We start from the raw sequence: 27356 nt of genomic DNA, 5'->3' as shown, positions 1-27356 counted from the left end.
TCTCATTCAACGTCGTAATCAAACATTCATGATATTTTATCTACATCCTATCAATCCAGCTAAACTGAACCTCGATGTATTTTTTTTTAACAAAAATAGTTAGATTCCTTGTTATAAAATAACGTTGACAAAATATTATATATATATATAGTAGGTCTTTTGTGAGACGATCTAACAAATCTTTATATGTGAGACGGATCAACCCTATTGATATTCACAATAAAAAATAATATTTTTAGCGTAAAAAATAATATTTTTTCATGGATGACCCAAATAAGAGATCCGTATCATAAATTATGATTCGTGAGACCGTTTCATATAAGTTTTTGCCATATATATATATATATATAGTTTTTTTTTTGTAAAAAAATTCCGTGGATATTTTTCACGTAAAAAAAATTAATTTTTCATGTTAACTCAAATAAAAAATCTATATTATAAAATTAATTCGTGACATGGTTTTACATAAATTTTATTATATATATTTATATATTTATACTATTTTATTAAGTTTGAGACACTTAGAATAACTAATTTTGATGTCATGATCTGTTTTAATAATTATTTATGTTATAGGTTCAATTCTCATTGAGATCATTTTTTTATTCTTTAATATTGTAGTTCTCACTATTTTTTATAATCATATTTTAATCTTTATTTAAATATAAATCAATTGAATTATAAAAAAATAATATATAAACACGCAATGCGTGCGTCGATAGTTATATATGTCGGTACTGTATGTAAAATAGTTAGATTATTTATAAATAAAGACGATGATTGAAGGTTCGGCTGCAAAAATGGAAGGTGAAGAAATGTGAAAAGTAGTGAAGGAAGAGGACAGAAAGAGAGCAGGCACTGTATTCGATACTCATATATGATAGCACCCAATTTTTTCGATTAGGCGGTTCGATCGCAGCTCCAACTTTGACAAGCTAGTCGAGTGTTTTCGCCGTTGGTGTTCTTTCCGATCTCTACGCATTTCACCTGTCTGCATCACTTTCGTCCTTTTCTGCTTCCCTAAATAATAATTACTATTACTATTCCAAATTCGAGAAAACCAACGCACAGAAAGAGAAAGAACCCACCACCTTATCTTCCCTGCAGCAACTCATTTAACACAACCCAACAATTTAAGCTTAGATTGACTGTAGATGCCAGAGCTCAAGAGATGGCAATACGAATTAATGGTGTGTCCCTTTTTTTCAATTTCCTCGACGCTTTCCCGATTTGGAAGAGATAAGAATTTTGGTGGGATTTTCATATCTATAGCCTACATACTGCAAAGGACACAAACGTAGGTGATTTATTGGTTTTTTTCCTTTTTTTTGGTGTTGAAAGGGATTTGATGATGAATTTTGAGCGAGGGTTGGTTTTTTTGTGCTGGATTTGGGATTATATATGATTGGTTGAAGAGCGTGGTGTGCGTGTGATTTTTGAATAATAGATGAATTGAGAAGCAGGGATGATGAATCACCGTGTTCCGGATTTTCAAGAGGTGGAAGATGAATTTTCGATTCCTACCGTCTTCTGGTTTATCCAATTCCAGACCCAAGAGGCCTGCGATGTAAGCACTGTTCTTGTTTGGGATGATTTGGAACCCTAGAAATTGATTGTGTGATCACTTGATTTGGATTACTTGCAGAGATGAAGAGGAGATAATGGAGCTGCTATGGCAGAATGGGCAAGTTGTGGCGCAGACCCAGAAATCGTCGAAGAGAGCTCCGACAGGAGACGGCTGCGAGGCTGTGATTACGGCGGAGCATAGAGAGACCCGACCCGGCGGCGGCGGCGGCGGAGAACAACAGGAACCGACCCAGCCGCATTTGTTCATGCAGGAGGATGAGATGGGTTCTTGGCTTCAGTACCCGCTCGATGTTTCCTCCTTCGACCGCGACTTGTACGCAGAGTTTCTCTACTCCGCTCCTCCTCCATCAACACCACCTATCACCACCATCGCTCCGCCGCGGCCGGTGGTCGATATTCGCATTGCCGCGCCCCCGATTCAAGCTTCCCCACGCCGTCAGAACTTCCCCCATATCTCACGGATACCGACACGGATAAGGGACGAATCGGGGCTGCCGATGTCAGGCGTGGCGGCGGGGATGACGAATGCGAGGGCATTGACTGTGGTGGAGTCGAATGAGACCCCGGTTGTGAACGTTTCTGAACGTAACGTCGAAAGTGGCCCTCTGGTGGAGGCCGGAGAATTGGCTGCAGGTCCCGCTGAGTTCACCGTTACGTCCTCTCCCAGCTGCTCCGGAGCAAGTTTCAGTTCCGGCGGTGATCGTCGTCCTCCGCCTCCGAAGCCACCGTCGGAAGACCGGAAGCGGAAACGAAGAGAAGCTGGATACAGCGAGTTCCCGAAGGAGGTCAGCAACTTTATTTAGTAGTCTTGTTGCTATTTAATTTCTAGGGTCATTCAAAACTGAGATTATTACTATTTTAATTAATAAGACTCATATTTCATACATTATATATAATTCGATAATTGACCCAATTTTAACACCATATGTAAGCAGGCGTGGTTACGGTACGATATATCGTGCCGAACTCAGATATTGTATATTGTACTGTAAATATCGGTATAGAATTTTTCTATATCGATACCGATATCGGAAATTCGGTATACCGTACATTCGGTATACCGAATTTTCGATATGAAAAAAATTCATATCGGATACCGTACCGACATCGAAAATTTTGTCGGTATATCGGAAAAATGTCGGTATACCGAAAAACGACGTCATTTTCCGATATATCGAACTTAAATTTCTTTAAAAAATAATAATAAATTATTTTCGGTATACCGAAATACCGAAAAAATTATAATTCCGTATCGATATCGAAAATTTCGGTACGGTATCATACCGAATTTCGGTATATCGATTTTTTCGGTACGATTTTTCGGTATTTCGATATTTTTTTCCACCCCTATGTGTAAGAGCAAGTATTCTATGAGATTATTTGGTTAGACGATCCAATATTGTTCATATTTATAATAAAAAGTAATATTTTTTTATAGTTGATTTAAATGAAATATCTATCTCATAAAATTGATCCGTAGGATCGTCTCACAACAATTATTCTGTTTACTGGAGATGGTTAGGTAAGCATGTGATAGATAGACACCTGTGACTCGATTTTCTTTGGGAAAACATAAACCGCTGCTGAGATTCCATTCCAATTGTTTAGGCTTGGAAGGATTTCATAAATTTCGATTTCAAATCTTCTGACTTCTTCAGTTCTTCTCACGAATCAACTCAAATTGTTTGGATAAATTTCAAACCAATTAATTTCAAATTCAACATTTCAATCTTAAATTATCGTCTTGTAAACCAAATCAATGTATTTCAAATTCCTCGGCCATTAGAATTATTTCAAATATATTTGAAATCATATTTTGAAATCCATGATTCAATATTTCAAACGATCTAATCCAAATAAAACTTTAATTTATGTTCAAATGTGTTTAGAATATAACAAAATTTTTTACGCGATTGTGTCACATAATAATTTGTGAGAGAAATATCATATTTCATCTGACTCATGATTATTATTTTTTATGATAAAAATATTAATTTTAACTTTGAGTATAATTTGGTCGATCTGTATCATACACACATGTGTACGCATCTGACAAGAAAAATACTCTTATAATACACTCGGGGGCATTGGAATTAATTTATGAATTACATAGATGTAGTGAAATCAACTAAATTTTAACAAGATAAAGTAATATTAATAAATTCTATAGTTTATTATATTTATTATATATATCTGGTCTTATAAATTGTGTAAATCAAGTAACTTGGTTAAACTTGTGTGAGACGGTCTTACAGATCGTATTTTGTGAGACGAATATTTTATTTTGATCATCAATGAAAAAATATTACTTTTTATGCTAAGAGTATTACTTTTTATTGCGTATATCGGTAAGATTGACCCATTTCACAGATAAAAATTTGTGAGACCGTCTCACAAGAGACCTACTAATCAAATTTATAGTTTAGAATGTAATATAAAGCATTTGATAGGTTGTGGACTCCCACTATCCAAACGGCCCTGTACTGTTAATAGTTCAGCCAAATCAATTAGAATTTTTTAAATAGTGAAGAAGTTTGTGAATTATGATGTAATAATTTTCATTAATAAATATATCCATCTTTTTATTAAGATGAACGTTTTTATATTTAATTTTTCGATTGTAAATGTCGATCAAAATCTACACCATTTTGCTTCTTGCATTTCTCCCTAATTTGGCATTCAGACAACCCCAATTGTACACGTGGCAGATGCTCTGTCAATGGCTTTTCGCCGCGTGGATACGCTGCATGCCACAAGTTTTCGTTGCACAGAACCTTGTATATATATATATCATTTAAAAAGAAGATGGAATTATGTGACTGAATGGGAGAGCCAAGTTTTTTGTGCGGGATCACGTGAATGCTCATCGCCTGTGTTTGAGCACAGTCCCATTGGACTTTAGAGCAATAAAAAAAATTAATTTAATTGGGACAGTTTGGATTACAAGTAGACAAATAGTTTTGTGAGTTTAATCAAGACGAAACGAGTAAAACTTCGGGGAGAAAACATTTCTGTGTCATGAAATACTTTAGTTTTGGTTAATTCAGTTACATTAGATTTTTGAACGAGTTTGGTTCTTTAAACTCAAGTATTTCGATCGATCTTGTAAAAATTTCGGTCCGGGTAGTAAGTTTTAAGGGTAAGATAAGTTTTAGTCCGATTTTCGAAAGAGTTGAATCGATGGAGCTGGGTGGATAGGTGTCAAATTTTGAACAATGTCTCGTTGTAAATTGATTTATATCAGTTAGTCTATAATGAAGCAGAAGTATCAATCCAGAGTGACTTGGTGCTTGTTACTCTTAGTGATCAGTTCATCTGATTTTTGCTTCTGTTTGGTGTCATAGGAAACTGAGTTCCAAGCTACAGAAGCCAAAGCGCAAGCTCGCAGTTCGACATCAACAAAGAAGTCTAGATCCGCGGAAGTGCACAATCTGTCTGAAAGGGTTTGTGTGGATTTAGGATATTCTTTTTCTGATTCTCATGCTAAACTTTCTCTCTTGTTTTAGTGTTATAGAGGAGACTCGGTTATTGAATTGATTGAAGTTGTAACCGATGCAGAGGCGTCGGGATAGAATAAATGAAAAGATGAAGGCATTACAGGAACTCATACCTCGATGCAACAAGGTCAGAAAGCTTAGAAATTACCTTCAGGAACCGCCCCTAATCACCCTGGTTATATTTTCTTGAAAGAGGTCTCTAAGACATAAATATTGATTCGATTGTTTTTCCAAAATTCAGTCAGACAAGGCTTCGATGTTGGATGAGGCAATTGAGTACTTGAAGTCACTGCAACTCCAAGTTCAGGTTAAGTTTATAACATCTCGTTTTCCTAACTCAATCTTGGGAAGTGAAGAAACCCTGAGATATAATAACTTTTGAGCTTTATTTAGTAACCCCGTCACATCTACTCAAACTTGTGAGAAGAAGCTGATGGAAAATGTACCTGCAGATGATGTCCATGGGATGTGGAATGGTTCCTATGATGTACCCTGGTATTCAGCAATACATGCCTGTAATGGGAATGGGCATGGGGCTGGGAATGGATATGTGCATGAATCGGCCTATGATGCCCTATCCATCTATGATACCCGGTTCAGCATTGCCAAATCCAGCAGCAACAGCAGCACGTATGAGTGCTTGTTTTCCGATGCCTACATTTCATCTGCCACCAGTTCCTGTACCTGACCCTTCGAGAATTCAAGCTTCTAATCAGAACGATCCTGCGTCAAATTCAGCAGTTGCTCGCAATCCAAACCAGCCACAAATGCCAAATTTTAACGAATCATATCAGCAATTTCTTGGTCCCCACCAGGAACCACCATTACCACATGCAAGTTTACGTCGCCAAACGTTTAATTAGCATCAGCTATCAGATCACTCAGTAGATTAATTAAGAAAATACTTGCATGTCAACTTATGCAGCACATGTTTTTCGGGTATTTATTCATATTGATGGGTCCCCTCCACTTGTTTTGCAGAATCAAACCGTGGTACAATCCATTAGCAAGCAGCCGAATAACAGCAAAGATATCGGAAACCCTTAGAATCATCAATCAGGTAGGAAATTAGTATGGTCATGTATTTCTTATATGCATAAAACATCATATTTACAAGCACTAAAAACTGTTGGATATTCTCAAAAAAAAAAAAAAAAACTGTTGGATCTTATTAAAATTCTTTAGATTGTTTAATATACCGTGAAAGAAACTTCCTTGGACATTTTTCTTTGTAATTGCAGTGCAATAGTGGTGTTGAGAACCGTGAAGGAGTAGGAATACATAATTATCTGAAACAAAAGTTTCAACATTCTCAGGTTGATATCAAGTCAATCACATATGCAAGTTATTCGCCGAACTAAATTTTGTAAGAGAGTAGAGCACAAGCATAGATATTAGACATCTAACCTGTACCTATTACCATAGCAGCAGTTTTCTTATATTATTTCGGATGGATTGGAAACAAATTTCTTGCATTCTGAGACTTTGCGATGCAGAATAATACGTCATGAACTTACGTGACACAGCAACAGTCTAGTCTTCGAGGATTAATAGCCTTTGATTTGAAAGTTAATCCTTTGGTTTCAGTAAAAATTCTGTCCATCAAAAATCCCCAGAAATCTATGAGGTATGCTCAGGTTTCATGGAGTAATGGCGGACAGGATCTGCAAATATGAAAATGCAAGTTAGCTTAAATTTATGAAACCATGTTCATTTATAGCGCGTGAAGGACAATTTAACTAAAGAAAAACTGAAATTGGTATTGGCGAGAAAAAGGTAATACCTTTTCAGTTAACCGTCGGAATTCCTCCACTTCCATTACTTTGTCAAGCTCCTATTAAAATACAAAAAACACATCCAGCAATATTCACACACTCGAAAGTTTGCTTTGAGACTGAAATTTTTTGTTTTGATTATTGTGAATATCGGTAGGGTTGACCCGTCTCACAGATAAAAATTCGTGAGACCGTCTCACTAGAGACCTACTCAAATAAAAACAAAAAAAGGCTTTCAAATGCCTGGCGAAATCCTTTAGTTAAAACACAAACAAGAGCGTATTTTCTATACATCATTTTTTTTTTTATGTAAGATGTGTAATTAAACGATGAGTATACCTGTAAACGATGTCACAAACCCTTAAGATGCATGCATCCTATGATCCATATCCACACAAACAGATGGAAACAAGCACGAACGTAGTAGATAGATAGGAAGCACAACTCTTAAGAGATTATAGCATATGTTAAGACACGCCTTTCCCAAACCTTAACATGAGAAATTGCAAAGAATGTAACAGCAAATATGTGATAATCTTACCTATCAACTCTAGTTGTACTCCTTGCAACACTTCACTTTGCTCCTCAACATAAAGTGGTTTCTCATCATTCACAGTTGATGCAGGAGCTAATACAAGAATGTGATATAGAAAGTCGTGAAAATTATAGTATCAAATAGATAGTATAATTAAATAGAACTGCCATAAACCATTACCAAAGGAGTAACTAACTCATTGTCTGAAACAGAGAAAGGTCTTAAAGATCGTAGAATCTAGTCACTAGAGAGTGAGCCACCTACCAAGAAGTCAATAACTAATCAAACAACTCCTTCTTACCATTAGTTCAAACACGACTATAGATTATCAAAACTACAATAAAAAGTGTTCTACCAATATCTTAAGAGGTAATATCTTTGGGTGTAGGAATAATTTCCATTCGGACACGCACAGATGAGGAAACAAAATACGGTTCTGTTAGACACATGTGCGTGTATACTTCCCTAAGCGGTAAGTAAAAAATTAAGACGTCTTACCCATGAACGACGACGAAACAGCCAATATCATATAGATTTTAAGAAAATAAAACAATAATCCAAGAAAATAAAGCCAGTTGCAATTGCATTGCAACACCAGGCTACAACAAAAAATCACAAGTGATTAATCCATGGCTTAACTAATTCTATATAAGATCAGAAAATATTTTTAACTTAAGTCAAATAATGTAAGTTATATGGGATGTATTATTGACAGCACCTAATTTAACAGTTTCTCTGAACAACACCAAACATATTCATAACTAGCAAATCAAATGCAGGTGGTCTTTTCAATAAAATGACCTCAGCATTCGACCATGAATTCCCTTTAGCAACTAAAATACAAAATACTTTTGGAAAAGAAAAAGTACCAGTTGGCTCACAAACTTCGACTTACAGAAGTTTCCAGTTTTTTTCAAGGAATTTCTGCGGAAACATCGCATAAGAAAACAATTACAGGCATATACCCAAGCAGCGAATTCAAAGTAACGAATGCCAAAACTGCAGTAAAAGAATCAATTTATTACCCTACCTTTGTGTTTCGTGAAACACGTCAACGAACAACTGCAATAAATCAACAAAATCCATCGCCTAAATAGATCAAATTAAGTCGAAAATCAATACACATGGAGAAATCAACGCACTAGGTTATTATACAGATGGGGCACTTGTATTTTGATTTGCACTTCCGCACAAACTTCACATGTTCTGGGCGGCATAATCCAATTTCAGTAGTTTTTGCAAGTTCGGAGCTGAGTTACAGGCAGCTTCACGCGAAATCCTCGCTTTTGTTTGCCTTACCCTCGTAGAGAATAGACACGTTTCTTGGGCTTTCTTCCGCTTGGGCTTCCGGCCCGTTGCATAAATTGCGAATGCCATGACTTGTTACTAAGAACCCGTTTAAAATATACCGTAGATGTCTTAACGAGTTCATGATCTTTTATTGTGATATACATATCATGATACCTATTATATATTCAAATATTTTATCTATGCAGCTTGCATGAGTAAACAAATAAAGTAAATGCTATAATTGGATAAAACTGTAAAATATTATTAAAATAAAAATCGTTTTACATTCCAGTCACTAGACATTTATGCTAATAAACAAACGGACAGAAGAATGAAACTCCTTCACAACAGATAACTTTGGTGGAGAAGTGGAGAAAGCCACCCAAGGGTTTTTGAAAATGTAACGTAGATGCTGCAACATTTCAAGAACGAGGGATATTTGGCTTTGGCTTTGGCTTTATTATCGGAGACGATCAAGATTCTTGTGTGTCAAGATCAATGCATGGAAATGTTAGACTAGAAGAAGCAGAGAAGGAATTGCCTTACATGAAGCAATAATATGTATAAAGTGTCTAGAGTTGCACCATGTTATTTTTGAAGTAGATGCGAAGAAAGTAGCAGATGAGACCAAGTCAGAGAAAAAAAAATAACTCTTATTTTGGTATTATCATTGATGAATGCAAAAACTATTGCAGAAGAACAAGATTAATTCTACAATAACTGAAGGAATTGAGCTCTATTTATAATGGATTAATTCATTCAGTTTTGTTATCATAACGATGTGGGATATGTGGGAAAAGAAGTTTTAATTATTATATTATTTAATGTGTGGACCTGATCCCATTAAATTATACCTAACAATTCTCCCACTTGAAGACTTGATTTCAATCATGTCTTCACACCATCAGTGCAGCAGCTCATACCTCATTTGTTAGTCTAGGAGACCAACTGAAGTCAAACACAACTTCAGTTTTTCAATGATAACAGCCTTCATGAGCATATCAGCTGGATTCTTGCTTCCAGGAATCTTCTCAAGCTTCAAGACTCCATTCACCCGATCTCTAAGGACCCTCATTCCAAAGATTTGTTTTGCAGCACTCAAATCCTTCAAAGCAAATTTCTTTGATAACTCTTTCTCGAGTTTATCAATCTCATCCAGACAAGCTCCTGCTATCAACACATCATCTACATATATCAGTAGTATGATATAATAACCATCAAGCTTCACATAACAACAGTGATCAGCCTGATACCTCAGAAAACCATCACTATTCATTACACCACCAAACTTCTTGTATCACTGTCTTGGAGCTTGTTTGAGACCATATATGCTCTTCTGAATTTTGCACACCATTTTCTCTTTTACTCGTACTTCAAATCCCTGTGATTGATTCATTTCTTCATCTAGCTCACCATGAAAAAACGTCGTCTTTACATATAACTGTTCCAGATGTAAATATTCTTTTACCATCAATCCAAGTACAGTCCTGATAGTAGTTAACTTTTACCACCAGAGAGAAAATATCAGTGTAACCAATGACTTCCTTTTCACATTTTACAACACGTATTTCTTTGTACCGCTTGCTACCATCGTGTTCTAACTGGTAGTCCCACTTGCTATGTAAAACCTTTTTACCTTCAGGAAGTTCTGACAACTCCCGCATGTGATTGGATGACAGTGAATCCATCACATCTTTCATGGCTAACTCCCACTGTTTCAAGGTCTCATAAACATCCGATTTATTTTTCACAAAATAAACCCAAAATTTCCTGCTCGAATCGTCAACAGTAGTGCCATAATATCTTGAGTGATCTCCAACGGATGTCACAGGAGATGGTCCATATACATCAGTATGTACCAGCTCCAAATCCGTCGATTTCGGTTCTCTAACCTCTTTTGAAAAGCTCACCTTTTTCTGCTTTCCAAAAAATACAGCTTCACACAGCTTGTGTTCAACGATCTTTAATTCCGGTAGCTTTCCGTTTGAAACAAGCATTTTCATTCCCTTCTCACTCGTATTCTCAAGCCTACTATACAATAGACTTGAATTAGCTCCAGCATCCATAGCCACTAATTTATTTCTCAAACTGGAAATCATATAAAGTGTTCCAGTTTTCTTTCCTCGAGCAACAATCATGGCTCGTTTTTTTACTTTCAAGGAACCATCACCAAAGGTCACTTTATAACCTTCGTCGTCAAGCTGTCCCACTGAAATCAGATTATGTGTCAACTTTGGTACATGCCTTATTTTGTTGATTTTCCAGACAGATCCATTTTTCATCTTCATCCGGATATCACCCATACCAATTATTTCCAAAGGTTTTCCATCAGCCAGGAAAACTTTTCCGTAATCTCCCGCAATGTAATTATCGAATACATCACGATTACCAGTGGTATGAAACGAAGCTCCCGAGTCCATAACCCAAGAATCAACCGGGCTTTCCATGGATAGTAATAGAGCATCATGTACCTCCTCAGTAACAACATTAGCGTCGTTCTTTGTTGATTTGCAATTCTTCTTCAAGTGATCAGTCTCACCACAGCTCCAGCACTTCACATTCTTTTCAAAGTTGCTTTTTTCTTTTCCATTTCTTGACTTGGACCTACCATGTCATTGATTAAAACTCTTTTCGCCACTCCTACCCATTCCTCTGTTCTCGAGATTTAGAGCAGATCTCGATGATGTTCCTTCAACCGAATCCATCCTACGAACTTCTTCAGCAAGAATTTGATCTCTAATATCATTGAACTGTAGCTTTTTTTTTTCCAACAGAGTTGCTAATCGCTGCCCGCATTGGTTCCCAATTGTCTGATAAAGACGCCAAAAGAATAAGTGTCCGAATCTCATCATCAAATTTAATTTCAACCGATGTTAGCCGTGAGACAATCGTGTTGAATTCATTGATGTGTTTAGCCACCGATGCATTTTCTCTCATCTTCAAGTTAAATAACTTCTTCATGAGATGAACTTTATTATTTGCCGATGGCTTTTCGTACATGTCCGACAAAATGGACATCATCTCCTCCGTTGTTTTTGCCTCCGCCACGTTATGTGCCACGTTCTTTGTTATGGTCAATCGTATTACACCTAACACTTGTCGGTCAAGAAGCTTCCAGTCATCATCCTCCATCTTTTCCGGCTTCTTTCCTGATAGAGGTTGATGCAACTTCTTGCTATACAGATAATCTCTAATCTATAACCGCCAGAACGAAAAATCTATTCCGTCGAACTTGCTGATTCCCGGTCCCAATCCATCATCTCCGGCCATCACTTCTCTAGCCTTATTAAAAAATCTTTTCTGATGTGGAAGATCAGACAAAGCTGCAACCACAGAGCATACTCAGAATTTTTTAATAATTTTCACAACAAGGCTCTGATACTAGTTGTTGGGAACTTACACCGAAGCGATGCCGATCACGATGATAATAGTACCCAAAAATGCGGAATAAAATAACCAACAAAAACACAAAGATTTACGTGGTTCACCCAATATAGGCTACGTCCACGGAGCATTGCAACTTCTATAATCGGAAGAAATATTACAACAAGTGTATACACAAATACACTCAATATTTCTCACTCCCAAACCCCAAGTATACCGAGAAAATAATTTCTCTAACACACACAAGAGAATTCCCGCACTCAAGAAAAAAATACAATCTTTTTTCCTATGCACTCTCTTTTTATCAAAGCTGATAAACTTTTGATTTTGGGATACAATAACTGAAGGAATTGAGCTCTATTTATAATGGATTAATTCATCCAGTTTTGTTATCGTCACGATGTGGGATATGTGGGAAAAGAACTTTTAATTATTATATTTTTTTAATGTGTGGACCCCATCCCATTAAATCATACCTAACAACGTGTAACATAATATTAGATATTTGAAATATTGTTTAATCAATTTATAAAATGAATATTAGACATTTGTAATTTGATATGAATATTAGATATTTGTGTGTTCGTACACATTGTTGTGTATGACAAAAAATCTATTTTTCTATTAAACTTTATCTATACTATTTTATTAAGTTAAGACATTTAGAGTAAATAACTTTGGTGTCATGGTCTGTTTTAATAATTATATATATTAATAAAATGTTAAAATTTTAATGCAAGTTATATGTAGTTCAGCGGATAGGGTCATTGTTTCATGGGGATTAGATTATAGGTTCAATTCTCATTAAAGTCATTTTTTTATTCTTTTATTTTTCAATTTATTTTTTAATTTATATATCAAAATTACAGTATAGTCCTTCACTATTTCTTATAATCATATTTTGATCTTTATTTAAATATAAATCAAATAAATTATAAAAAATATTATACAAACACGCAACGCATGCGTCGGCCCACTAGTTTCAATAAAAGATGTAATACTATTATGATAGAAATAAGAAAAGTTTTTTGCGTTAACAATACTTACTAACCGTAAGGTTTTTTTAAATTGAAAAGCTTTCAAATTTGTTGGTATAGTTAGGTCTTCTATTTTTGGGAAAGATTTCATACGTTGGATTGACGTTGTTGGAATTATGATACACAGTGTGGAAAAAGAGGATGAAAAGAAAAAAAAAATTGATTTCTTTCTCAAATAATTTTTATAATCATCTCACTTTTAATAAGATAGAATTGATAACGAGTTCGGTTTCAAATAAGTATAACAATGGGTCGGATTTATGCCTAAGGGTTTATTCTGTAAATATCTCCTAAATCCCCTTATTATGTTGCTTCATTGTTTCCCGAACACGACGACCACTCTTTCTAAGCTGCGATAAAAGCCCTAATTTGAAGTCTTAATTTCATATTTGAAATCATGGGTAATAGCACTTCTGGTGGTTTGAACCGGCAACTCCCGGGGGATCGGAAAAACGACGGTGATAAGAAGGAGAAGAAATTCGAGCCGGCTGCGCCACCGTCTCGTGTGGGACGGAAGCAGCGAAAGCAGAAGGGTCCAGAAGCAGCGGCTCGGCTGCCGACGGTGACTCCTTTGACGAAGTGCAAGCTACGGCTTTTGAAGATGGAGCGAATCAAAGACTATCTGTTGATGGAAGAGGAGTTCGTTGCCAATCAAGAGAGGCTGAAGCCGCAGGAGGAGAAGACTGAGGAGGACCGATCGAAGGTTGATGATTTACGGGGGACGCCCATGAGTGTTGGAAATTTAGAGGAGTTGATTGATGAGAATCACGCCATTGTTTCGTCGTCCGTGGGACCGGAGTACTACGTTGGGATCTTGTCGTTCGTGGATAAGGATCAGCTCGAGCCTGGATGTGCTATTCTTATGCACAATAAGGTAATTTCTTGTGCTTTGATTTGTTGAGTTGGAATTCTTGAATTTGGAGATACGGGAATGGGAAATTAGGGCTGAATTGGAATTGTTGTCCGAAATGCTCTACTTTTTTTTGCTCGTTTCCTACCATTAATAATGTAAGATAAAAGTTTAGAGTGGTGAGAATTTGTTGTTATGCATCTTAACGAAAATACTTGAATTAGCTAAATTTTTTGAATTGGAAATTTTCTTTTTTTGCAGGTCCTTTCTGTTGTTGGGCTGCTTCAGGATGAAGTTGATCCTATGGTATCTGTCATGAAGGTTGAAAAGGCTCCATTGGAGTCTTATGCTGATATCGGTGGGCTTGATGCTCAGATTCAGGAGATTAAAGAGGCGGTTGAGCTTCCATTGACTCACCCTGAATTGTATGAGGATATTGGAATTAAACCTCCTAAGGGCGTCATCCTTTACGGAGAACCTGGAACTGGAAAAACACTGCTGGCAAAGGTTTGTATGTTTTTACTTTCTTTAGTTAGTTTCCTATTCCTTCCATTATGTATTTTGAGATCCATATGTCTTCCGATGAATGGTTGTATGTAATGGGGGCCTTATTGTCAGCATCAAGATATTTCTTTTTCAATGGGCAAGTTCTATTTGTTTTTTTTTCTGGATTTGTTACCGTGGGGGGGATAGGAAGTAGCCTTGTATTACATCGGCGGCCACTGTTTCGTTGATGACTACTTTTTGGGGTACATATTGGTGATTTATATGAACAGGAACAGTTGAAAGTTGAAAGTATTCGAAGCATGTGGTGACAATATCAGCTGTACTTTATATGCAAATTTTTCTCTCAAGCTGGATAACCTTTTTTACAACTTTATTCCGTATGGGGCTGAGTGAATGGATCCCAAGACCAATGCTGTGGAATATGAAGGGTTCTGAGTGAATTTGTTTGCAACAATGTATGATTGCGTAGTATTGTGGATGGATCCTACCATGGGCATGATCGATGGCTCATGGCTGTAGGATTCAGTTATTGTTAGTTGATTGGCTCCATTAATAATCAGTTTTATATCACATCTGGAAACAGTTGAGCTCGAGGCATGGTAATTTTGTATCCTTTTTCTTCAGGCTGTGGCAAACTCTACATCAGCCACTTTCTTGCGTGTTGTTGGTAGTGAGTTAATTCAGAAGTACCTGGGAGATGGTCCAAAATTGGTGAGAGAATTGTTTAGAGTTGCTGATGACCTCTCTCCATCTATTGTCTTTATTGATGAAATTGATGCAGTGGGCACAAAAAGGTAAATTTTATATGGTCAGTGGGCTATCACTAGGCGCGGTTATCATCAATGCAATTATTGTAAAATACTCTCTACAGGTATGATGCTCATTCCGGTGGTGAACGTGAAATTCAGAGGACTATGTTAGAATTGCTGAACCAGTTAGATGGATTTGATTCAAGAGGAGATGTTAAAGTAATTCTTGCCACAAATAAAATCGAAAGTCTTGATCCTGCCCTTCTTCGACCTGGTAGAATAGACCGGAAAATTGAATTCCCTCTTCCAGATATCAAGACAAGGAGGCGTATATTTCAGGTATTTATGGGATTATTTGTGATAGATGTAACACTAGCATTGGTACCTGGATGCCAACATTTTTTATGACTGTCAACATCACTCAATAAGTCTCTTGTTTGATGTTTAGATTCACACGTCAAGGATGACGTTGGCTGATGATGTCAACCTTGAAGAATTTGTTATGACCAAGGATGAGTTTTCTGGTGCAGATATCAAGGCTATATGTACTGAAGCTGGTTTGCTTGCTTTGAGAGAGCGTCGCATGAAGGTAAGCAAATCCTTTTACGAGGAATAATTTGGATGGCATCTTTTGTGTTAATTAAATATGAAACTGGATATTCGTTGCTTATAACTCATGCCCATGATGAATGCAATATTTCTGAACTTGTGAATGTAATGGAAGCATTTGCAATGTTACGGTGCTTATTGTTTTGCTCTGGTTACTATCAGTAAATATGATGCTGAAGTCAGTGAAGTGCAGAGATCAGAAGATCTTTGTGAAGGGAAAACATCTTTCAATTCACATTATTATGAAAATGGATATGAAATTATCCAAAACACACGGTTTTCTTGATAAGCTAAACATGACATCGGAACACCATTTCAGCATCATCAATATCGAGTGCCTGGTGTTGGACTGTTGGCTATGAAAAATTCTAAAGACTTCAGCCCTTTAATATGTATGGATTTGCTTTATTCCGGTTATCGATATCGAATTTTTCCTTCATATGTAGGTGACACATGCTGATTTCAAGAAGGCCAAGGACAAGGTTATGTTCAAGAAGAAAGAAGGCGTACCAGAGGGTCTTTATATGTGATGATTATGAAAGGGGATATATATATATATATCACTTCATTACACTTCATTTCTCTATTTGTAGAATTTATCAACGTTCCTCTCTTGATTTCACATGTACCTGAATGTTTTATTTGACAGCAATTTGATTCAATGCAATAGCTCTCTCTTGTGCTGCGGGCACGCAATTAATTGATCTTCTAAAACCATATACTTTTAGGCTCCGTTTGGTACGTGTGATAGGATAAGTAAATGATTAATAATTAGAGTGATTAAAAAATGAGATATATGGATTAATAGTATGGTGAAATAAATAACATGATGTTTGATATGATTTTAAAATGATGGATTAATTTTGTAAATTTTATTGTAATGACCAAAATACTCAAAATGTTAATTAAATATATATTCTTAAAATAATTGGATAGATAATTAAATATTTATAATTATAATTTACATTTATTAAAATTAATTTAAATATATTTATTAGAAATAAATTTGTAAATATGCATTTACTTTAATAATTAAAAAAACAATAATATTTTGAATGTTAATGCTAAATAAAGTTTTAGTAATAACTAAAATATTATTGTTTTTTTTAAATAATTATAAATATTTTTAAAATAATTTGATAGATAATAAAATTTTTATAATTAATAATTAAAATAGCAATAATAGTTTGAATATTAATTTTAATGTTAAATAAAATTTAGTGATATTATAAAATTATTGTTTTTTAAAATAATTACAAATATTTTTAAAATAATTAAATAGATAATTAAATATTTATAATTATAATTTATGTTTATTAAAATTAATTTAAATATATTTATTAGAAATATATTTGAAAATATTACGGTAATCATTAAACACAATAAATTAGAATTTAATAAATATTTATTTTCATAAGAGATAAGAAGATAAAAATGTAATTTGTGGTGTGTTGATAACTTATCCCACTTAATTTGTTAAATTAATAATCAAATAATTAATCATAAAATTAGGTCTTAAACCGGGTCAAAATGATTATTAATATATTTTAAAATTTTAAACAAACATTAGATAAATATGTGATTATTCATCTATCCTTATTTAATCACATCAACCAAACACACCCATAGTGCAACAGTAAATAGATTCATTGGTTTATGCTGGTTCTTTTTATAAATCCATTCGATTATATTCAAATAAATAAAGTTAAGCACATTGAATATCTATATTACATTTATATTTGTGAAGGAAAGGGAAGTGTATATAGTATGATTGGTTATTTTTGTCAAGTAAATATTTATATTATTAAATTTTTTATAATATACATACATATATTTGTATGTACTGCCAACTTGGCGTCGCATGATTTTGTTAGTGACGAAAATATCTGGTATAAGGACTTTTACCCACTGTATATCAGCAAATATGTAACACTTGATTTAGCTCAAGTTTAATAAATTATGATGTATTCCTAAAAATAATGGAGCAAAGGATTTGCTCATGAGACATCCGATTTGGAGATATATGTTTTTTTCAATGTGTTTACGAAAGAATATTTTCCAATGAACTGATATCATATTTAAAAAATAAAAGAGTCCTCACATAAAAATCATTCTTATTCTATTTTTTTAAAAAAATTACTTTCATAAATTTTTTTTAAACCATAATTTGTGTAGTCGAATTGGTCCATTGTTTAGGCACAAAAACTCGTGTGAGACGGTCTCACGGATCGTATTTTGTGAGACATATCTTTTATTTGGGTCATCCATAAAAAAATATTACTTTTTATGCTAAAAGTATTACTTTTTGTTGTGAATATCGGTAAGGTTGATCTGTCTTACATATAAAGACTCATCATACCGTATCGCAAGAAACCTACTCTTGTCTAGGTTTCAAATTTTCACACCTAGTTAATTACGCATCTTATATATCTACATGCATGCATGCCGAAGCATAATTCTTAGAATTTAAATTTTCTTTCTACAAGACTGGCTCTAGATATATTTTTATTTATTAAATTTTTTTTTACATTTAAGTCGGAATTCAAAAGTTGGGTACCTCAAATAATATGGGGCATTCAATATTTTTCATCGCAATTTTATTTAAAATTAACTAGTGAAAGATAGACTCGAGTATAAAAGTAAATAATTTTTAAAACATGTATAATATGTAATCAAATAACAAAGTTGAAATAATTTAAACAATCACTATAAAAAAAATTAAATTATTTCGACGTTTTAGGGGCGTTAATATTAGCTAAATTTGTATGATCAGGAACTGTACATCTCTTTTTCTTTCTTAGATAATCGGTTCAATATTTCTTGTAAGTTCAACCTGGATTAACTTTTTTCTTTTAAGTAGCTATATTGATATCGATTCGACTTCCCGTGGAATGGAACAGACGATTATCATGTTTTGCAATGCGTTGGGGGTAGTTAGCAATGATCTCCTCATAAAACTGGGTTTAATTGAGGTTTTTAGGTTTAGGCTATTTGAAGAAATGGATCTTTACACTCATCCCAATTTGAGCTTGAAAACCACAAATCAAACAAAAACATGCATGCAGAATCAAACGTATACTTCCACCGACTAGGAATTAATCAGTGACCAACAGCCAAATTAAAACTAAGAGACTCGCAAACATCTCTGAAAACCTTTGTAGCAACACCTCCCTAATTCCTATCTAACCAATCAAAGGGAACTGTTGAATACAAAGAACGGTGCCCAAATCAAAGGTAAGCAACTTGATCCACTCTCCTGTTGTTTGGATTCATATCCCAAACTTCCCTCGAAAACTGGCCAGAGACAAGATATAAATTAACCAGTGCTCAAACGTTTTAGATCTTTGACGGGCACGAGAAAATGAGAAATGGGGTTTCAGTCGAAACAAAAGTTGATCAAGTCCAATGCCTAGTTGCATGCGAGAGATTATAAGCGTGATACGTCAATTGTATGTGTACGTACGTGGAACAATTTTAATGATACCATAAATATATTTTAGCATGGCAACAACGAGATTAGCTACAATAGAATCCTGATAAAAAAAACACATAAGCAAAAAAATAAAATCAAATGTATAATATTTGAATGACGATAATCTTTTTATTGATAATGCTGCATTTTGATGTGATCTGGATTCTTTTTTCTGTTCAGGTGAAAAACTCCTAATTTTCGAGTCACATTGCGGAGTTGGCTCTTCAAAAAAAATTTCTACTTGAGCTACTGCAATCAATTAAAAGAAATTTAGAAATCATTTCGTCAGCCGAGGTGAATTGATTTTTTTGTTAGTGATTTGCTTATCTATTAATCAAGTCATAAGTCTTGGAGCAATGAAAAAGTGGTATTGAGAAAGGAAAAGAAAAAGTTTTCAAATTGACTCATGAAAGAGTCTCGTAAGAGTTTTTATAAATTAATTTTAATATTTTTTTATATTTAATAAAAGAAAAATGTATAAAAGACATTATATTTTTATATTAATATTTTAAAAAATTGCCTGAGGACATATTAGGTAATTTAGAGTAAAGAAAAAAATATGAAGTGTATTTTTAATAAAATGGAGTGTAACTAACACTCACTTGAATGTTTACATTGATGATATCATTTTGTTTAATTTTGGTTTTTTATTTTACTTTTATATATTTAGTTTTTCACATTCTTTAAAATATTAAATAAACTATAAATTTTTTTATACAATAGTACGCTTTTCAATTTTTTAGTGAAGAATGTCACTGTGAATTTTTGTATATTAATTGTTCATACATCAATATTATTATTATTATTATTAATTAAAATTTTTAATCAAAGTTTTCATATTTAGAGGAGGTGAATAAATACTTATTTTTTAAAAAACACTGATAAATAATATGACCAGTCTTAATAAGATTAGCTATGCAATACCTTGAAGAATTTTGTTCATAATATAAAAGATGTAGTTCTTAAAGTTATGCAATACCAAACGTTGGTTATATAATTAATGATTTTTTTGGTTTCACGTTTGCTGAATTAAACACGGACTATCAAGTTTCACCAAAAGTCATTACAAGAACATGAGCCATCCTTAAAATGGTGAAAACGTGTAGCATCTCTAACTATAAACTCAAAATTTACGAACTTGCTCACTGATTTTACAAATATATGACAATCTGCACAAATCCTCAAGTTTTTTATGACACAAATCTCCTCCTCTGTACTATTCAATAATGCAAATGCAATCGCCAGCCTTTCACTATGCACAGACGTGCTACTAGAGATTGCTCGGTTGTTCGGTTCGACTAAGCCCTCCAACTTTCTATACATATTATATATCTCTTTTGCCTGAGGGTGACTTTCATCTCCAGCCATGAATAGGTGGACTTTTCCTTCTCGTTCGATATAGCTATAGCCCGGATCCTTTCTGATCCCTCGTTCGCGCATCATTACCCGAATCCTCGAAATTCCTTCCATGTCATTTGCTTCTGAGTATATATTAGATAATAATACATAATAACCTATGTTCGTAGGTTCAAGTTGCACAACCTTGTCAAAAGCCAACTTTGCTAACTCCACATTTTTATGAATCTTGCAAGCACCCAAAAGGGCTCCCCATACAGGACCATCCGGTTTCACCGGCATCACCTCAATGATGTCGAGAGCTTTCGATAACTGTCCTGCTCGCCCCAGGAGATCCACAACACAAGAGTAATGCTCGGTGTTGGGCTTTAAATTGTAATTCTTCTCCATGGAAAAAAAATAATCCAACCCCTTCTCTGTTAGCCCTGCATGACTGCATGCAGTCAAAACACTAACAAAAACTGCCTTATCTGGTTCAATGCCAGTTCCGATCATCTGATCGAAGAGCTCCACAGAAACCTTTCCTTGCCCATGCATGCCATAACCGCCAATAATTGCAGTCCATGAGACTAAACTCTTCTCCGGCATAGCATCAAATATAGCCCTAGCTTTTGACAAATTACCACATCTAGCATACATATTAATCAAGGCATTGTTTAAGAAGGTATTTGATCCATATCCGAAATTCTCTATCTTCTTTTCCAAATCGCGGCCAATTCTTTGTGCACCGAGGTTAGCGCATGAGGATAAGACACCAACCAATGTCACCTCGTCCGGGAATATTCCGGATGTTTGCATATCCTGGTAAAGATCCAAAACCTCCATTCCATGCCCGTTTTGTGAATACCCGGATATCATGGCATTCCAAGTGATCAAACCTTTTTCGGGTATCTCATCAAACAATTTTCTTGCCATCTGAACTGAACCACAACGAACATACATAGACAGAAAGCAATTACCCACGGAAAAATCACTGGCCAAACCTGATTTCAAAGCCAGGCAATGCAATGACATTCCCAAATCCAAGTGTGTCGAAACCGTACACCCTGGAACCAATCCCAAAATTGTTACGGCATTGAGCTGCACCCCTTTCATCCTCATTTCGCTCAGAAAAACCAACCCATTTGATAATCTTGTCTTCCGCACGTACCCAGATATCAAGGCATTGTAACAGACAGTTAATCTTCTCGCTTCAGGACTTTCATCAAACACATTGTACGCATTGTCAACCAAAGAAAACCCGCAGTACATAGAAATTAAAGCTGTCTGGATGAAGGGTTCGGAGTGACAACCGGACTTGACGATGTGGCAGTGAATTTGGGTGCCGGAGAGTTTTAGAGACAAGGCGGCCGAGGACTTGAGCACAAAGGGAAATGTGAAGGCATTCGGGGTGGCACCAGATCTCAACATGTGAAGGTACAGAATCAGGGCCTGGCTGTATAGACCCTGTTTTGAGAGCTCTCTCAGCTGTGTGTTCCATTTGCCATCGATTGCGGTAGCGGCGATTTTCTTGGTTTGGAGGAAGTATCCTATCTTCATGGATAGCACCAAGTTTTGCTTGCTCATGGAAGTTAGAGCTCCGTAAGTGTTAGAGTAGATGTCCTACAAGCCAACGGTTGGTTTGGGAATTTATTGACTCAATTGTAATAAACCATCTTTATTTTAATATAATTTAACTTTTTATGGTATTGTTATACTTTATCTGTATACCCATGCATACAGCATAGATAAAGTCCTTGATTATGCTTTAATACAAATGAATCGTAATTCGATGTTGAAACTCATTTGTAAACACTGAATATTCTAAATTCGTTCCTAGTCGATTCAACCGCCTAAAACAGGGATAAAGGCCGCTTGAGCTCGAGACTAGCATCTGTGATGTTGTGTACTGCGTTCTTTGGTAAGGGCATAGAGATGTCCAAACATGCAGATGAGTAGTCATATGATGATTATACCGAACAACCCTCCCTCAGACTTTCCAAGTGGTTATCATTCATCGAGAGGATAAGTCCGTGGTTATGATTGTACACCATTAGTCCTTACGACCCGGGACAACACTGAGGCTCTATATGCTAGGGCTGTGCTTTGACTCGTTTACCGGCTCCAGGAGAGTCATCAGGTGGCGAGGTTGGGTACAGTTGCGACACATATAGGAGCCAGTGCATTGTAGTCGGGGATTCACCGCTCACCTACGGATGTGGATATCCTATGTGATCTAATGTAATAATAGTGCATGGAATCTCTGGCCAGAGTATGAGATGTACGTTGGAGAAGGAGTTCTCCAATAGTACACGTGATGCCACTATTATAGTTATCACATAGTTATCGAATTAATATGCAACCCTCGATGAACCAATGGTTGCAGATTCGATCGGGATATATGAGATGAAGGGACCGTACTGTACGCTAATCATAATCGACTGGTTCTTGCAGGCACTATCAGTGATACCTAGGGGATCATGGGGCGATGCTACTAGACGCTCTTACCATGATCCGATGGGTGCAATCAGAAATGAGTTCTGACATTCTTGATCAAGGTGTTGATGAAAAGAATGGGGCTAAGTAGGGTAAGCCCGAATAAAGGATTATGTCCTGAATCACAAAGAGTTGTGAACCCACGGCTAGCTGTATCCCTGAACTATTGAGGGTCACACAAGTACTGGATTGTTTGTTCCCGTTGAGAGAATAAATTCAAGGAGTTGAATTTATATTATAATATAGTAAATTCAAGGAGTTGAATTTATGATAATTAAATTTTGAGAAAATAAATTCAAGGAGTTGAATTTATGATATAGTAAATTCAAGAAGTTGAATTTATGAAATTTGGAGAGAATAAATTCAAGGAGTTGAATTTATAAAAAAAATTGAGAATTTAATTTATTAAACTCAAATGTTGGGTTTATTAAATATTAAATTTTGGAGGTGATAAAAATTCAAGAAGTTGAATTTATCATTTAAATAATAAATTCAAATGTTGAATTTATAATGTATTTAATTTATTAAGCTCAAGAGTTGAGTTGATTAATTAATAAATTAAATATGGTTGGTAATATGTTTAATAGGCTTGTAGGAGTACAAGTCCAACATATTAAATAATTAAAGTTTTAATGGGCCTTGATTAATGGATTAAACTAGTGTTACTAGCTCAATTAATTAATCAGGCCAATTAATGTTAATTAATGGGCCCAATTATTATATTATGATAATTAGGCCACCTAGCCTCCAAAAAGATGTGCATCGAGATTGCATTTGATAAGACATGATTTTTGAATCTTAAATTTACTTAATTAATTTGATTATTTAAGTAAATAAAGTATTAGAAAGATAATTAGAATATTTTATTCTAATGGCATGCATTTTGATAAGGTTGTTCGGTGATTTTGAAAGGGGATTGACAATTCTTTCGGCTCTTTCAATTTTCAAAGAAGCTCTCGAAAATTCTTCTCAAAAGCCAAGAAAACTCAGCCACTCTTATTTTGAGGCAGTGTCGTTTTTGGTGTTATATCTCTACGCAAAAACATCTTCTAATTTTCTAGTGCAAATTAGAAGATGAGCAAATATTTCAGTCGTGGACCGGATTAGGAGATCGAAGAAAGTTCGTAGGGATTCATCAAGAGCTATCTCCGCTAAACCCGGAATAGTTGGAGCCGTATGATTTATTCACCAAAGGTATAAATTTTAACATCCTATGAATGTCTCTGTTAAAATCATACGAGCGCCCAGAGCAAAACATATTTTGATTGTGAAAATAAACAAAAATTTTTAAACTTCCGCTGCGTTTGGGCGTGTAGAAAACCGAGATCTAACATTGGTATCAGAGCCAAGGTTTTTTCTAAATCGTATGGTTTTGATATTGAATAATTTATTTTTAACCACACAAGAAAATTTTTCAGCAAATTTAGCACCACGAAAATTTATTTTTTCCAGATTTTCGAAATAAAAAAAAAAATTTCAATCTGCCTAGAACTGTTCCGGGCAGTCCGTGCGCGCAGGGCCGCGCACGGCCGCGCGCAACGCGCTAGCGCAGGCGTCCGACGCCTGCGCGCGGCGTCGGCTCGCCTGTGCGTGTTCTGCGCGCACAGGGCCGCCGCCGCTGCCTGAAACGTTCGGGCAGCGGGCGGGCGGATGCTCGGGAGCGTCTCGGGAAGCGCGCTGAATAATGGGCTTGAATTGTTTGGGCCTAGGGTGCGATTTTCTGATTTTTCAAATTTTTGGGTAAAATTGATATTTTTGAAAATTGGTTCAATTTTTATTTTGGAAATTAATTTTTGGAAAATTAATAATTTTCTTATGAAATAAATAATTAGAATATGATTTTAATTATTTATGATAAAAATGAGTTTTTACAAGAAATCAATTATTATTGATTTAATTGAAAATTAAATAAAGAAGTTTATTTAATTTATTAAATCTTTTAATAATTGTGGTGGTTAGTGATAAATTATTAGATATAGATTGATCAGTTAATTAAATTTGTTTAATTAATTGATGTTAATATTTGATATTAAATGCATGAAGGATGATCGAGAGCTTTGACCAAATGTTAGGTGTATGTTAGGATATTTTACTGTTTTATTCGGGTTTTTTTTAATTAATATTTGATATTATTAAAGTGGGCCTGGTTTATGGCCCGTTCCCACCCCATGAGATGTATCCCTTATGTGCCATGGCTATTTAATTGTAATTATTAGAAATAGTGGGAGATCAAGACTGGAAGATAGTGGGCCCGATGATCAAGATGAAGACATGTAAAATATTGGAAGCTCTTGTAATTGTTGCATTTGCATCCCTGCATCCACCTAGGTTTTGGACCTGGATCCATGTATGGCTCGCATGGATCTAATAGTGTTGGCGATCGATCATCCTTAGTTATTGTTGAATGTCATATTATGATATATGCGATATATAGTAGTATGCATGTATGTATATTATTAAATAATATAGTTGCATGAATCCGGCAAACATACAAACTCGTGGCACGCGTTTTTAAATTAAAATAATGAGATAATTTTTGAAATTAAAATCCCTCATTTTGAATAAGATTCAAAATTTATATCAAACCGAAAAAGTAAAAATTAAAAGAGTTTAATTTTTCCTTGCCTTCCATCAACCGTGGTTGCATGTTGATCGCTACCCGCGGACAGTGTCTGGCTCATATTATTGGGGAGGCCTGTACGCCGGAAAGCTGTGACTTCCACCGGACATATGATGTGAATTGAGTGGAACTCCCATGACTTCGGCTCATATTATTGGGGGAACTCATGGCGACCGTCTACTACAATTCAATATTGATGGGTTAGTTTGACACGTAAAAATAAACGGCGTCATATTATTGGGCCCTTATTAAACGTGAGGCAAAACACGTGGAGGTTGCATAAGGATGCAATTGGACTATACCTTTTAGAAATTATAATTGGCTGATATTATTCGGGATTATAATTGGCTAATTGGACTCTACGTGCCCACTAAGGAAATACGATTTCCCTTTTTCATCAGAGGGTGGTGAAAATGTCAAAATAGTGGGAGGGAGATTTATAAAATAAAATCCATATTTTATATCTTAAAATTATTTTAAAATAATCAGCAACCATTATTCTGTTTCCGTATCAGTATATTTTCGATTTCGTTACGTAATACATTTTTGTTATTAACAAGCTAACCGAATCTAATTTTCAAGACTGGTTGGGAAAAATTGTTCTAAATTCGGAGAAAATGATATACACACCAATGTCAGTCCTGCTGAACTGACAAAGCATGTAAGATGGTAGGACCATATTATGCAAGCTAAAGTGTGATGTGCTCGCTTCTATGTCAAATGAACTGTAGGGACAATTTGAGGAAATTTTGAATGCTGCTGACATTCGAATGCACGTGCAAGAGTTGTATGGTGCATGAAACTCATACGATGATGCACACTACTTTCAAGGAGCTCATGACTACACACATGCAAGATGAGGCTCTAGCCCATGAGCATTATGTATATATGATTGGGCTTATTGAGAATGTGGTGGGCTTGGAATATGTGATTCCTAACGAGTTAATTGATAACATCAATTTGTTGTCTTTCTCTTCCTCATTTGACGGGGTTATGTTGAACTTCAAGTTTAATAAGATATTTGATAGCTCTGAAGAGCTAATCAATATGCTTATGACTTATGAGATCACCATAAAATAAGAAAAATTGTTTTTATAATGGGCCTTTCGTCAGACGAAAAATGACCCACAAGGTAAGGAAAAGAAATGTTCTACCCCTCACAAGAAAAACAATCCCAATAAGAGACAAAATCTGAAAGACACTTAAAAGGCCTACAAAGCCCGATAAGTTAGAACATATTTATTTCACTGCAAGAAGTCCGGACATAAGAAATTATATGTGCCAGAAATGTTCTGGAAATGATAAGTGAATGTCCAAGTAAACATGGTTTCAACAACAAACAAAATAAAGTTAGATGATCCAAATTCCACACAAATATGGCACGCTAGACTATGTCACATTTCTCAAAGAAGGATGCACACAAGCTAGTGGGAGAATGCATGTTTGACTTGTCAGACATAAATTCTCTATTTACCCGTGAGTCCTGTCTGAAAAGAAAAATGACCAAGACTCCATTCGATGGAAACGTAGAACGTGCACATGGTCTACTGGATTTGATCCACACAGACGTTTGTGGCCCGCTAAGTGTTAGCACAAAATTTGAGCATTCCTAC

The 27356-nt window shown here is 35.2% G+C and overlaps 2 protein-coding genes and 1 pseudogene across 2 annotated transcripts; 2 read left to right on the top strand and 1 right to left on the bottom strand.

Annotated features, from left to right (window-relative positions):
• Positions 1-993: 993 nt before the first annotated feature.
• Positions 994-6694, top strand: LOC142555255 (transcription factor PIF1-like; annotated as a pseudogene).
• A 6702-nt stretch (positions 6695-13396) lies between these two features.
• On the top strand, positions 13397-16520 carry LOC142555254 (26S proteasome regulatory subunit 4 homolog A-like). Its single transcript, XM_075666029.1, has 6 exons — positions 13397-13979; positions 14217-14462; positions 15087-15256; positions 15334-15550; positions 15660-15800; positions 16267-16520. The coding sequence occupies exons 1-6, from the start codon at positions 13503-13505 to the stop codon at positions 16348-16350; spliced, it is 1335 nt and encodes a 444-aa protein (XP_075522144.1). The 5' UTR covers positions 13397-13502; the 3' UTR covers positions 16351-16520.
• Positions 16521-20282: 3762 nt separating this feature from the next.
• On the bottom strand, positions 20283-22228 carry LOC142556562 (putative pentatricopeptide repeat-containing protein At3g11460, mitochondrial). Its single transcript, XM_075668023.1, has one exon. It carries the CDS (start codon positions 22212-22214, stop codon positions 20343-20345), a length of 1872 nt encoding a protein of 623 aa, XP_075524138.1. The 5' UTR covers positions 22215-22228; the 3' UTR covers positions 20283-20342.
• Between the last annotated feature and the right edge of the window lie 5128 nt (positions 22229-27356).

The sequence above is a fragment of the Primulina tabacum genome, chromosome 9, assembly GCF_025594145.1.
Source record: "Primulina tabacum isolate GXHZ01 chromosome 9, ASM2559414v2, whole genome shotgun sequence".
In the NCBI taxonomy this organism is placed as follows: domain Eukaryota; kingdom Viridiplantae; phylum Streptophyta; class Magnoliopsida; order Lamiales; family Gesneriaceae; genus Primulina; species Primulina tabacum.
Note: the sequence above shows the minus strand (reverse complement) of the source record. Positions and strands in the feature narration are given on the sequence as shown.

Coding starts and splice junctions, on each gene's coding strand:
- LOC142555254 (XM_075666029.1), top strand. CDS start 13,503: ATGGGTAATAGCACTTCTGGTGGTTTGAACCGGCAACTCCCGGGGGAT. Junction 15,257..15,333: donor GATGCAGTGGGCACAAAAAG/GTAAATTTTATA, acceptor TACTCTCTACAG/GTATGATGCTCATTCCGGTG. Junction 15,801..16,266: donor TGAGAGAGCGTCGCATGAAG/GTAAGCAAATCC, acceptor CTTCATATGTAG/GTGACACATGCTGATTTCAA.
- LOC142556562 (XM_075668023.1), bottom strand. CDS start 22,214: ATGAGCAAGCAAAACTTGGTGCTATCCATGAAGATAGGATACTTCCTC.